Source organism: Orcinus orca, chromosome 16, assembly GCF_937001465.1.
Source record: "Orcinus orca chromosome 16, mOrcOrc1.1, whole genome shotgun sequence".
NCBI lineage: Eukaryota > Metazoa > Chordata > Mammalia > Artiodactyla > Delphinidae > Orcinus > Orcinus orca.
The window spans coordinates 84,199,334-84,213,340 of NC_064574.1; the positions used below are offsets into that span (position 1 = coordinate 84,199,334).

The window sequence follows — 14,007 nt, forward strand, 5'->3', positions numbered from 1 at the left end:
TGGGCTCATTTTTATTTATTTACTTGTTTTTGTTTTTGCAAATTTTGTCAATGTGAGAGTTCCATGAAAATTACTCATGCTTGTGTTCAGATTGGCCTCCCTCTGCGCTCAGTTTTTTAAAGGATATTTTTTTATTGGGGCTTAAAGGACACACAGAAGTAAGCAGAGATCATAAACGTACAGTTTGGTTATTTTTTCCACAAATGGAATCAACCAGGTTAAGAAGGAAACCCAGGTGCCCTGTTCTGTCACCCTGTCCCAAGGTGACCCCAACCTGGTTTAAATCACCTGCTTTGAATTGTCTGTTGGTGCCCCTTCACGTTTGTGGAAGCATATAGTGTGTTCTCTTGGGTGTGAGTTTGTGAGATTTATCCTGCCCTGGTTGCTGTAGTGCCTTGTCCTTGCTGAAGGGGTTGCCTCCTGTGAGAACGTAACAATTTGTTTATCCAGCTCTTGTTGGACATTTGGGTTATTTTCCAGTTTTGGCGATTACTGGTGAGAAGATCTTTGAATTCCAATTTGCGATCTTTCTACGCAGACCTGCGAGGGCATTGCTGGGTCAGAAAGGTTTCTAGATTCTGCCAAACTCTTTGAGAATGGTTGTACTAACTTATGCTCCCTCTGGCCATGTATTAATATTGTCCATTTTTCCTTTTTGACACGTTAACCCTTCTGGTGGGTGTGCAGAAGTTTTCATTCGCATTTCCTCCATGGTTTATGAGGCTGAGTACCTTGTCATGGATTTACTGGACACTTGGACGTCCTTATTTGCCACTCTCCTGTTGCATCTTGCCTGTTTTTACATCGTGGTGTCTGCCTTTTGCTTGTTGATTCTCAGGCGTTCTTTATATATTTTGGATACATGCCCTTCAGTGGGGCACAGATCTTTCTCCACAAGGTGGCTCACATTTCCATTCTCCTAATGGCGTCATGTGATGAATAGACATTCCTAATGTTCATGTACTTCAGTATATCAGTCTTATCTTTATGGTCAGTGCTTTTTTTTTTTTTTATGGTCAGTGCTTTCTAATGTGGTCTTTAAGAAAGCTTTGGCTGCCCTTGGGTCGCGAAGGAATTTTCCAGTGTTTTCTTCTAGAAGCTTTTGCCTTTCCAGTGTTTTCTTCTAGAATCTTTTGCCTTTTGCCTTTCTGCAGTGCACCTGGAAGGGATTTTTAGGTATGGTGTGAAGTAGGGGGGTCAAGATTCATGGCTTTTCCCGTATGGGTGTCCAAGTGGACCAGCAGTGTTTATTGAAAAGACCATCCTTTTTCTACCCCGTGCAATGGTGGGCCTGTTTCCGAACCGTCCTGTCGCCATAGGCCTTTTCGTGTACCCATGTGCCGGTATCACACCAGCTGCATTACTGGTGTTTGATAGCCTAAGTCTTCCCACGTTATTCTTCATCTTGAAGGTTGCCCTGGCTATTCTTGCTTCTCTGTGTTTCTATATAACTGTTTCTTTTAATTAGTACAATACATGTAAGTTTGCCACTGTAACCATTTTTACGTGTACGGTTCAGTGGCATAAAGTACATTCACATTATCAGTCAAGTCACCACCATTAACAGTCACCACCATCATCTCCAGAACATTTCCATCCTCCGAACTGAAACTCTGTCCCCATGAAGCACTAACCTCCATCCCCCTCCCCCAGCCCCTGGCCCCCACCCTCTACTTCCTGTCTCTATGACTCTGGCTCCTCCAGGGACCTCCTAGAAGTACCATCATAACAATATGTGACCTGTGTCTGGCTTACTTTGCTTAGCATCCTGTCTTCAGGGTTCATCCATGTTGGGTCAGGGGTCAGAATGTCCTTTCTTTTTAAGGCTGAATGATATTTCATAGCATAAAGATAGACCGCATTTTGTTTATCCAGTGGACCCTTGGGTTGCTGCCATCTCTTCGCTGTTGTGAATGGGAATAACGCTGCTATGAACATGGGTGTGCAGAAATCTCGTCTATTTTTCACCCGACTTTCAATTCCTGTGTAACTTTTAGAGACAGTTTGTCAATTTTCACAGCCCCTCCCCCTCTCCCAACCTTTGCCCCTACTGGGGTTTGGATTGGGATTGCATTAAATCTCTCCATCAGTTTGGCTGCAGCGAGCATCCTAAGAAGTACATGTTTGCCCACAAAGGTGATTTCCTTGAGGGGGACCCCCAGAAGTGGGTCTGGGCTTTGCCAGCTTGCTGACTTGCTTTCCAAAAGCCGGGGATGGGTTGGCTGTGTCCTCACCCTCCCTCTGCTGCTCCACAGACCCCCCCCAACCCCCCCCAATCAAACTAAAAATATGCTGATTTGATAGCTGAAAATGACGTCATCCTGTCTCGGTACTTGTTTGCGATACTAACCTTTTCCTGAATTGGGTCATTATTTACTGTTCTTCATTGTGAATTGCCTGGGATTCTGATTGAACGATAAGGCCCTTTCTTTAGGAGACAGGGCATTAACCCCTGCTCTGGCTTAGATGTTACAGAAATCTTGGGATGGATGGGAGTCTGAAGGTCATTTTATCCGGAGGGTCCTCGGACTATTTTCAGTGGCTGTCATAGAAACGGCCAAGTCACATGTCTGTGCTCTGGGCTAGAATGGGCTCTTTTCTTGGGTGATAACCCTGATCTGCTCATGCTGATGAGATGCTCTGATAGCCTTTGGTGGCTTCTTAAGGAATGCAGTTCCTTTGCGAGGCCAAAACGTTTTCAAATAGGAAGGGAAAACACATTTGTCTCTTGTTTGGTTGTGGAGGGGTCTTCGGGAGTGAAGAGATGAAAACAGGGTCTCGAGTCCAGGTGCTGTGGCTGAGTGAAAAAGTGTAGTTCAGGAGTCAGAGCCTCAGTTTCCTCATCCGTAAAATGGACAAGAATCTCTCCCTCCCAGAGTTGATGGTGGGGGTGGGTAGTTTGTGGGGAGGGTGGCATGGGGGTGGCTGGATTAGAGACAGCATGAAGTGAAGCCTTGAAGCCCTACGCTGGCTGTGAAGTAGGGCCCAGGAAAGGCTCCTCTTCGTCCTTCATCCAGTTCTAACTGATCGTGACCTTGCCCATCCCTCCCATCCATAAATATTAATCGAGCACCTACTGTGTACAGTGTAGGTACACAGGGGGGCACTGGGGATGGTGTAAACCTACACTGTAAGGCAGGGGTCTGCAAACTGCCTCCGAATCTGGCCCATCTCCTGTTTTTTGTAAATAGTTTCACTGGGACAAAGCCCAGTAGTTTTAAGTATTGTCAGGCAGGCAGAATAGGCCTGCAACGCCTCAAGTATTTATTATCTGGCCCTTTCAAGAAGAATCTTGCCTACTCCTGTTCCAGTGGGTGGAGAGGGACAATAAGCAAGGAACTACAATAAAGGAGGAGCTAATGTGTATATGGTCTGATAAGTGGTGATAAGCACCGTGGAAAAAAGTCAGGAAAGGGGGTGGGGGTGGGGCAGGTTGCAGTTTATGGGGCCCTGGTGACGGAAGGCCACATTCGTTCCCTGTCACCTGGGCTGCAAGAGAAGGGAGTGAGGTATATACAGACGGGAGTATACAGATAACTTGCAGTATCTGGAGGGAGGAATGGATTCCAGGCTGAGGTGCAAAGGCCCTGGGGTGCAGCCCGTGGGGCTGTGCTGTCCCATATTCCCGCCCGCCCCGAGCATGTGATAAAGTCCTGTGAGTCCTTCATTGTTTACCAGACCTTTGTACCCACCATGATCTCATCCAAGTCCCCCTCCCCTCTCCCACCAGCGAGGACTTCAGGTATCTATTATATAGGCAGTTTCTAGAAGAAGCCCAGTGACTCCCATCCATTACAGAGGCAAGGTTCCACTGACCGGCTAAGGTGGCCTCACCGTTGCCCTCTCTAGGGACCAGCAGGTGAGCATAGTGCAGCCCCCTGTGGGGTTCATCCAGAAGGGCCTCATTCCCCAGCCCCCAGCACCTGGGAGCCCTGCCTGAGCAGTGAGGGGAGGAAGGAAGGAAGCAAACACCTCTTCAGGATTCGAGTTCTGCCTCCTGGTGACCTTGGCCAGCCTGGGAGTCGGCAGAGCCCTGAAGCCCTTCCTGTGTTCTCAGTGTGGATGAAGGAGGTGGCGATGGCTGAGAACAGGCTGGCCTGCACCCCCAAACTCATGGCTCTCTGCTGTGTTCCTGAGATGCAGTGCATGGGGTGGGAGGGCCTGGGATGTTGGCGGGTCCCAGCTTGGGAGGGCCTGTTAGCTCAGTCCTGGAGGGGCACAGGCGGGGTGGGGGGGTGCCAAGGCTGGGTGGAGTGGGGGGGCCCATGCCCAGCTCCCTGCTGCTTACATTCCCAGAGGGACCTGGCCCTCTCCCCCGGGCAGTGGCAGGGGCACGGGCACGTTGCCCCATAGCCAGGCCTCCGGACCTCCTTTCTTGCCCCGGGGGCATCCTTCCTCTCTCACTGGGACCGGAGAAGGGGAAAACCATTTTCCAAGCACCTTCGAGGGCCAGGCCCTGTGTGAGGGGGTTCCCTCACTCAGGGTCCGAGGGACAGTGGCCGGTCTGGAGCCAAGGGCCTGGCGTGCTGGGATTCCTGAGCTGAGGCCTTGCCGTGCAGTGTGCTTGTAGCACCAGCTGAGCGACTTGGTTGCCCCGGCCCGGTGATGCCAGACAGTCTCTCTGAGCCTCAGTTTCTTAGTCTGTAAAATGGGGGTAACAAGATTCCTTCACTCTTGTGGGCTGTGGGAGGGTGAGCCAGGACGGGAAGGTGCCAGCCCGGAAACCTCTGGGCCCTGGGGCGCCCTGGGCAGCGAGGTCAGGGAGAGATGCAGTGTTGGATTCAGAGGCAGAGAGAGGAGCTTACGTGTTTTTTTGTGTGTGTTTTTTTTTTAAATTGAGGTGAAATTCACACAACGCGCAATGAATTATCTGAAAGCATGCCTTTCCGTGGTAGTTAGTGCATTCATCATGGGCAACCACCAGCTCTCTCTAGTGTCAGAATTAAAAGTTTTATTTTAAGGAAGGACAGATGGAATTTGGGTAGAGGTGATAGTCCCACTTGGACCCTGACCTGGAGCAGTTGCTGGGCTTCTTCAACCCCCAGGTCACGTAGCTATAAAGAAGGAGGCCCTTCATGAAGGCGTTTCAGGAACGTGAGTTCATTTAATCTGTGTCCACCTGGAGGGGAGAGATTGCTGTTCTCCTACTCTTCAGCCTGGGGCAGTGCAGTAACTCAGACTCAGGGAGCCGTGGGCGTTGGGGCCAGGGTTTGATTTCCACTGTCCCCTGGGGACCCCCGCCTCTGTCGCACCTCTGTCCATGGTGGGGGCCTGGCCTGTCAGAGGTCCCGTCCCTGCCCTGCTCCGGTTTCCAGCAGGGAGGAGCCTTCCATCCAGACTGTGGCTAAATTAAGTCTAAATTAATTAAAATTTAATAAGATTGAAGATGCGGCTCCTCAGTCTCACCAGCCCCACGTTTCAAGTGCCCAGTGGCTCCTGGAGTGTCCAGCGAATATCTGGAACAGGTGTCTTTGATTCACCAGGTTTTGGTCTGTCCAGGATGGCGGGCAGGCCGGTGGGAACGTTTTCCCACGGGGGATCCTGGTGGCCCTCGAGTGGCTACCCTGTAGGAGGGGTGTGGGCTGCACGGCTGGGCTCCGGGTCAGCCCTGGCTCTGCCCCTGGGCCAGGGCTGTGTGGCTTTGGGATTGTCCTCTGTGCCCCATGAAAGGCCTGTGGGAAGATTCCGTGAGCGTCTCCGTGTGAAGCCCGGTGTCTGTTGAAGTTGGGTTAGGTCCCCCTTTCTAATTATGAACAGTGGTACTTTATTACGGGTTCATTGTGTGCTCTAGGCTTGGACAGTCGTGGAGTGAGATACTCGCGTGGGTGGGCAGGTGGCATGGAGGCCTCTGGTCACCAGGGGGCGGCCTGGGACCAGGGAAGGAGGGCCAGGCCTTGACCTCAGTCTGTGTTGAGAGGGATGGAGACCTCTCCCACCCCAGGCTGTGCTGGAGGACTTCCAGCCAAGTCTAGGGAAAGGCGGTGGGCTCTGGCTGGACTGTCACTGCCCCCCAGAGCCCGGAGGCCTCCACCCTTCTCTGTGAACCCAGGAGGCCACCGCTGTGTCCCCAGGGGTGGGTGTGAGTGGAGGATGTGTCCCTAGACCCTGAGGAGAGCTCCAGGGGTGGCGGGGGGGATGCGGGGGTGTGGAGCTCAGAAGCAGTCCGGAGATGCCGGTGGGGCGGGGTCGGGGGGTCAGCTGCTTGTCTTCCACCCTAGGGGGACCAGGCAGGACAGCGGGAGTGGCACATGCGTCCTCAGGTGTCAGGAGCTGTGCTTGCCTTCTCTCCTCATCCTAACATGTGTCCATCTGCTTTTGCCCTGAGAGGATCAGACACAGTGCAGTCACTTAGGCCAAGAGCTGATGCCTGCTGTGTTCCAGGCCCTGGGCACGTCGGGGGAGGCCGACTCCGCTCCTGGGGGACACAGGTCTACATTTCCACGTCGTCCTGGGTGGAGGGATTCTCTGAGGCCCAGGGAAGGCCCCGAGGTGGGAATGAGCGGAGGGGCCGGGGGAGGGAGTCCCAGCAACAGGGGGTTTATCTCATGTGTCTGAGCCCTGCCCCTCCGCCAGGGGGAAGGGAGTCCCAGCAACAGGGGGTTTATCTCATGCGTCTGAGCCCGGCCCCTCCGCTGCCTCAGGAGCATCATCGGGGGAGCGGGTGGGGACAGTGAAGTGTGCAAATAAACGCCACTGTCCTGGGCCTGGCGGTGAGGGGGGCTGGCACGCCCGGTTAACGGAGCTGCACACCGCTGCTCTGGGAGGGCCCAGGCCTGCCCGCCGGGCCCGGGGGAGGGAGTTCGGGCACCGTTGAGCCCCGTGGCAGGCGGGAGCTGTTGGCAGCATCCGGACCTGGGGTGCCGCTGGGCGGGTTTCACAAGCCCGGGCAGGGGCAGGCCCAGGGCAGGAAGAGCCCGCGGCTGATGTAAGCCCTTGCGCAAACCCCTGGCTGCCGCTTCCGGAGCCGGCCACCCGCCGCCCGCAGAGGAGGAAGCCTGGGGCCTGGCGGCCCGGAGGCCCCGCTGCCCGGGCTGGGGCTGCATGGGCCGACTGACCGGCCACCATGGCCCTGGGTCCCGAGGGCTTGGCGCTGGAGTCCGGTGAGGGGGCTGGTGGGGATGGGATGGGATGGGGGGCCCGGACGTGGGGTGGTGGTGATGCCACGTGGTGCCAGGTGTCCTCCCATCGCTCCGCCTGATGCCGGCCCCACTCTGGGCGACAGGGAGGAGGCCCTGCCCTTGTGTGCGCCCTGAAGGGCCTGGGGGGACGTTTGGGCCTCCTGTGCCCCCGGGGAGGTGGTGAGGGCGGGTCTGTAGGCCCTGCGTGGAGGGGGGACTCAGAGGGTGTGGGTGGGCGTCTGCGAGCCCCCTGAGGGCCGGGCTGGGGTCCCCTGGGCACCTGAGTCACACGTTGTCTGTGACCCCCTGCAGCCTGTCACTCTGGGCCGCTGCAAACGGCACCTGCGTCACAGGGGCTTAGAGAGGTTACCTGAGGGGCACCCGGGGAGCTCTTACCTCGGTGGCCCGAGCTGGTGCCTTCCAGTGAACGGGCGCTGCTGCCGTTTATTGTGATTATTATTGTTAAATGCGAGCTTCTTCCTTCACTGCGATTCTCAAGGGAGGCGTTATTATTATCCCCATTTTGCTGACAAGCAAACAAGAGGCCAGGGAAGGGGAGCCCCCCCCCCCCCGCCCAGGTCTCCTAGGCCTCCCCCGGCCTGTGAGCTGGGGGCCTGCCAGCGTCTTGCCCTGAAGGACGGGCACGTGGAGCTTAGGGGCAGCACCCCTGGATGGCAGGAGGGAGGACACACCCCTGCGGTGGGGGCCTGGCCACATGGGGCGTGGCAGGGGCGGGTGCGCTTCCACCCAGGCCTTAGCCGGTTGTCCTTCCTGGCATCAGTGGGCCCCCATGCCCCCATGTGAGGGACCCCAGTAGGAGGAGCTCTGCTCTCTGAAGGGACAGGCCTCCCTTGTCCACTGCTTTCATTCATTCCCTGATTCACTTGCTAATTCCCTGGAGTTCTGGGACAGGCTGCTGGGCTGCATCCAGAGCCCCTGGTCACAGCTGTGGGATCAGGCACTTCCCGTCTCTGAGCCTCAGCTTCCTCATCCGTTAAATGGGCACATGGTTCCTCCCGCAAAGGGTTGGCTGAGGGGTTGGTCCGGGCCTGTCCAGGGCTGCCTTGGGGTCCTTGGAGGCCATTCTCCAGCTCTCAGAACCTGAGCCCCCTTCCACCTCGTCACTCTGTGGCCTCTGGAGGCCCCTGCCCCGCACCGAGCCTCAGCTTTCGGGTGCAGGTGGGAAGAACCATACCCCCTCTGGTCTGGGGATGGTAACGCCCTTCTGCCAGTGTCGGGTGCCCTGGAGGCATCTGGGCTCTTACTGGGCGGTTTTCTCAAGCCCTGAGTCTGGCTGAGTTGACTCAGGGTGGTCCTGAGTCCAAGGGGCTGGGGTGGGGCTGGGCGGAGGAGGTTTGATTGGTCTCCCTGCCAGTGTCAGCCTCGAGAAGCAGGGAGAGGCGGGGATCTCGGGGCGGTGGGCTGGGCGGCGGTGGCCTGGTGGCTGCCTGACAGCCCCCCTTCTTTCTGCAGGCGAGGCCTTCTTGGGCAGCTTTGTGGCCAGCGGGATGGGGCCCTCGGCCTCATCCCATGGGAGCCCGGTGCCCCTGCCCTCTGACCTCTCCTTCCGCTCCCCCACCCCCAGCAACCTGCCCATGGTGCAGCTGTGGGCCGCCCATGCCCACGAAGGTAAGGAGCGAGCCAGGCGGGCGGGCCGAGGGCGCTGGGCCGCTGTCCCCAGCACTTCTCAAGTCTGCCGCCTCCCCTCTGTCTCCACGGCCACTCCTCCATGCGGTGGCCTGCGGGGCCCAGCTCTGGTCATCCAGCCTCCCTGCTGTTCTTCAGATGCTCAGCGCTCCCTCTTGGCGCTGTCCCAGGGCCTTTACACGTGCTGTTCCCTCCACTTGCAGCCCCGCACCGCAGCTCACTGGCTATCTCCTGTTCCTCCTCTAGGGCTTGGCTCAAACACGCCCCCCACCCCACCCCGGTTCCACCTCCCACTTGTGATGACACATTCTTCTGTGTGCTTTTTCATGAGATACCTGTTTCCCCGCCAGTGAGCTCTGAGGGCAGGGTCTAGTTTGTTCTGCTGCCTGCTGTCTCCTCAATGCACAGTCAGCTCGTCAGTGATTGTCATTGTGGGAGCAGTGGGACCAGGTGCCATTGGGCTCTCTTGTTGCTGTTCTGCGGTGACGCCCCTAACTGTGGGGAGGTCTGCCGGCTTGGCTTCCTGCCAGCCCAGAGCAAATCCTGGGCCTCCGTGGAGCCTCAGTTTCCCCTCTGTCAGTGAAGGAATGGGCCTGGGGGACTCTGAGTTCATCCTCCACCTTGGGCTCCGGTGGAGTTTAGATGCTGGGTGCTCGCTCGCTCCTGCTGCCTCCTGGGTGTCCTGGGGTGCTCCCGGGTCGGGCGCCTGTTGCAGGTTCAGGCTCTCCTGGGCCTTTCGCCGCCCACTGTCTCCCTACTTCCTTCTCTGTGCCAGTTGTCACCGAGTGCTTCCGTCCTTGTCCTGACTTGTGTGTGCCCCGCACGGAGGGGCGATCCTGCCTCTAGGTCTGGGATGGCGGGCAGTCCTTCCGGGCTGGGGTCCCATCTGAGCCTCCCATTTCCACCAGCCCAGAGCGGGGGTGCTCGAGGGGCCTGAAGGGCAGAGGCTGCCTCTGGTGCCCGTGTGGCATCAACCTGACTCCCTTTTCTCCTTTGCCGGCAGATACCGGTAATGATAGTAATGATAGCAAACGATGCAGTGTCCTTCCTATGAGCAAAGAACTGCATACTTGAGCTCACTTCGCCCTCAGAACAGGCCATGAGGAGGGACCATTATGCCCATCTTACAGATGGGAAGGCAGTGGGAACCAGTGCCTACCTGGGAGTGTTGTTTCAGTGATGAAGCGAGATAACGTCTATCAGGTGTTCCTTATCGTCTTGTGATTGTTGTTAATGTAATTGTCCTGTGGGGCTGTGGGTGAAGATGTGCGCCCAGTGTGGCCAGGGACGGGTCCTGCATCTCTGGCCTCAGAGGGAGTGACTGGGGGGCATGGGGGACCCAAGTCCCTCAGGGATGGATCACCAGTGGGTCTGAGGTCCTGTAGGACCCACCGCCCAGGAGGAGAGGCAGGATCCTCCTCCATTGCCCCGGCACCTGCTCACCTGTCTGGCCTTCCTGGCCCTGGTGAATGGCTCTTGGGCCTCCATTCCTTGTGTACTCTTTCAGGCCTCTTGTTTCTTTCTCTGTGGCCTCCGTTTCCTGTCTTCTGCACCCTGTAAGGCCCTGGTTCTGGGGCATCACTGGTGGGGTGGAGGGGGTTGTGGGAGGTTAGGAGGACCCCTGGCAGGAGGAATTCTTTCCTAGAAGCACCTGCCTGGGAGACCCAGCAGCTGGAGATGCTGGGTAGGCTGAAGTTCAGAGAAGGCAAGAGACCTGCTTGGCGTCACACAGCAGAGAAGTTAAGCCAGTAAACCACTCAACTGGGTCCATGTTGGGCTGAGGTTAAGAGTTCTGGTGACCTCAGTTCAGAGCTAGGCTCCTCTGCTGGGGGACCTCGGGCAAGTGGGCCTCTCTGAGCCTCAGTTTTCTCATCTGTAAAACGGGGATATTAAGAGTATTTGCCTCACAGGTTATTTTCCTTTGAAATTTAAATAACAAAGGCAAAGCAGTTGAAAGGGTTTGGTCTGTGATCAGAACTGCCATCTATCTTCATCATCCTCATTGCCCTGCACTGGGTCCAATTTGATTCTCTTCCTGGGGGATTGGAGAGCCCTAGCCCCTGGGGGCTGCCGGGGACTGGAGTGCCAGGATTGGGAGGGGGCAATCCTTGCTGTGGGAGCTGGTGGTAGACCTCAGGGCTCCCAGCACCAGGGGGCTGACAACCAAGACACGTTATTTCCAAGAAGCAGAGAGGGTGGAAGTAAGCTCCCGGTGGGAGGCATGAGGTGTCCCAGCTGGCTTCTTTTCTCTCTTGCAGGCTTCTCCCACCTGCCCAGCGGGCTGTACCCATCCTACCTCCACCTGAACCACCTGGAGCCCCCCAGCAGCGGGAGCCCCCTCCTCAGCCAGCTGGGCCAGCCCAGCATTTTCGATACCCAGAAAGGTCAGAGGGCAGGAGTGGGGAGACTGGGGGGAGCTGCGGAATGAGGTTGGGAGGGACCACTACCCAGTACTCCAGGCAGCATCTCAGCTGTGTTTCCCGAGACCCCAGCCCCCAAGGGCCCCCACAGGCTTTCTGGGCCCACCCATAGCCTCCTGGAACCTTCTAGTTGTCCGGCCCTCATCTAATCCTGTTGGGCCCTCTGGGCAGCTCTTAATTCTGGCCTCTCCCCCTTAAACAGATGAGAAAACTGAGGCTCAGAAAGGTTAGTAGGTGGCCAGGGCGGGGTTTCAGCTTGGTTTTATCCATTTCCAGAGGCTGCCCTCTCCTGGGGCTGCGCTGTGCATGGCCCTCCTCCTTGCCCTGGGGTCTAGGGCACCCTTTGGGGCCTCCCTTCCCTCTCCCCCGGCAGAGGGGGCACTCGCTCACGGGCTGCGCTCTTTCTTCTCTGCAGACGGCTTCTACCTGCCCGCCCCTGGAGCTCCGGGTGCCCTGCACTCTCATGCGCCCTCCTCCAGGACCCCAGGCGGCCACTCGTCGGGCGCCTCGACCAAAGGCTCTTCTCGGGAAGGTCCAGCCAAGGACCGGATGGGCCGCGGCGGGGAGCCGCCCCCACTGTTCGGCAAGAAGGACCCGCGGGCCCGCGAAGAGGCAGCGGGGCCCCGCGGCGTGGTGGACCTGACCCAAGAGGCGCGGGCGGAGGGCCGCCAGGACCGCGGGCCCCCGCGCCTCCCGGAGCGCCTGTCGCCCTTCCTGGCCGAGCCCGGGCCCCCGCGGGCACCGGGCACGGCCACCACCGAGTCCAAGGGCAAGAATCCGCCGCCGCTGCCACCACCGGCGCTGAGCCTCTGCAATGGCGCGGGGGACGCGGGGCTCCCCGCACTGGTGGCCGAGGCCGCCCGCGGCTCTAAGGAGACTGCGCGCCAGGACGAGAGCGCACGGCTGCGGCGCGCAGAGGCCCTGCTGCCGGGGCCTTGCCCCTGCCCCTCGCCGCTCCCGCCGCCGCCCGTAAGCAAGGGCCCGCCTGCGCCCCCCGCCGCCTCCGGGGCCTTCGCCGCACCGCAGCCCGCCCCCGCCGGCGTCTACACCATCTTCCCCGTGGCGGCCGCGCGTGAGGCGGGCCGTGAGCACCGTGTGGTGGCGCCCACCTTCGTGCCTTCCGTGGAGGCCTTTGACGAGCGCCCAGGGCCCATCCAGATCGCGTCGCAGGCGCGTGACGCCCGGACCCGGGAGCGCGAGGCGGGCAGGCCTGGCGTCCTGCAGGCCCCGCCCGGCTCTCCAAGGCCGCCCCCGGACCGACCCGAGAGCCTCCGCGAGAAGAGCTCCGTGATCCGCTCGCTCAAGCGGCCGCCGCCCGCCGAGGCCCCACCGGCGCGGGCCGCGCGCTCCTCCCCGGACCCCCGGGCCTACCTCCCCGCCAAGGAGCTGCTCAAGCCCGAGGCCGAGCCCCGGCCGTGCGAGCGCGCCCCGCGCGGCCCCGCTGTCGCCTCCGCCTCCCAGCAGGCAGCCAAGCTTTTCGGCCTAGAGCCAGGGCGGCCGCCCCCGCCCGCCGGCCCTGAGCACAAATGGAAACCCTTCGAGCTGGGCAACTTCGCCACGACGCAGATGGCCGTGCTGGCCGCGCAGCACCACCACGCCAGCCGTGCCGAGGAGGAGGCTGCCGCTGCCGCCGCCTCCAAGAAGGCCTACCTGGACCCCGGGGGCGCGTTGCCCCGCGCCGGGGCCACCTGCGCCAGGCCGGGCGCCGACCTGCACGCCGCGGCCCACGGGCCGGGAGAGGCCTCGGCCATGCAGAGCCTCATCAAATACAGCGGCAGCTTTGCCCGCGAGGCCGTGGCCGTGCGTCCCGGCGGCTGTGGGAAGAAGAGCCCCTTCGGAGGCCTGGGCACCATGAAGCCCGAACCCGCTCCCACGGCTGCCCCACGCGCCCAGGCCCGCCTCCCGCACCCCGCGGGCCCTGCAGCGGCAGGGGGCCGGCACCTGAAGCGGGACCCGGAGAGACCCGAGAGCGCCAAGGCCTTCGGACGCGAGGGCTCCGGTGCCCAGGGTGAGGCAGAGGTGCGACACCCACCCGTGGGCATTGCGGTGGCCGTGGCCCGGCAGAAGGACAGTGGCAGTGGCCGGCTGGTGCCTGGGCTGGCGGACCAGGAGCGTTCCCTGTCTCTGAGCAACGTCAAAGGTGGGTCCCGGGTCCCACCGCCACCCCTCACCTTTTCTTCCCCCTTCACCTCCCCACCTTTGCTCACTGCTTCTACCTGCCTTCTGCACCCCTCTCTCCCACCTTCCTGGTACTGTTTGTCCTTTATCCCCCTTGTGGGCTGTGGCTGCTGTTTAAAATTTATTGCTTTTTCTGTCACACACATAGAAAAATGTGTAAAACGCAGGAGAGGAGAAAGAAGAAAAGGGACCGTTAGATTTTTTCCACCACCCTGAACACTTGGAGCTCTTTCCGCAGATGCATTTTTCTGTTTGATCCGCAGAGCCTCCAGTGCACTGTGATCTCGGGCCTTGTGTTTTTCCCTTGTGGGTGGGCTCTTGCTTTGCCAACTCTTTATAAGTATCATTTTTAACGGTCTTTGGTGTTTTGTCCAGAGCGTGCACCGTAGCTCAGTTAGCCGTTCCCTCGTGGCATTTTAGTTTTCCCTTCTCTGATGTTTTTGTGTTTAGGAAGTTACTTTGAATACTTTCATGCATTGCGGCCTCCCTGATACTTTGAGTCATTTTCTAAGAATAGATTCCTACGAATAAATTAGCTTTAAGCGTTCAATTCCAGGTCCTTGAGGGAGGTAACCGTGCCTTACTTAACCTAGTTCAGCGTTCCCAGTACCTGGCGCATAGTAGGTGTTTGGTAAGTGAGTGAA

The 14,007-nt window shown here is 58.7% G+C and overlaps 1 protein-coding gene across 11 annotated transcripts in view; it reads left to right on the plus strand.

Moving 5' to 3' along the window:
* Positions 1 to 14,007, plus strand: part of TNRC18 (trinucleotide repeat containing 18) — an 89,909-nt gene that overhangs the window by 19,737 nt on the left and 56,165 nt on the right. For 7 of the 11 annotated variants that reach the window (XM_033426643.2, XM_012532722.3, XM_033426645.2 and 4 more), the window contains 3 exons: positions 8,592 to 8,747; positions 11,024 to 11,149; positions 11,601 to 13,325. In XM_033426643.2, the coding sequence (XP_033282534.2) occupies positions 8,592 to 8,747; positions 11,024 to 11,149; positions 11,601 to 13,325 (2,007 nt within the window). Of the gene's footprint in view, positions 1 to 6,774; positions 7,101 to 8,591; positions 8,748 to 11,023; positions 11,150 to 11,600; positions 13,326 to 14,007 lie in introns of those variants that run through there. The other 4 variants (XM_033426647.2, XM_033426644.2, XM_033426648.2 and 1 more) reach the window with 4 other exon arrangements.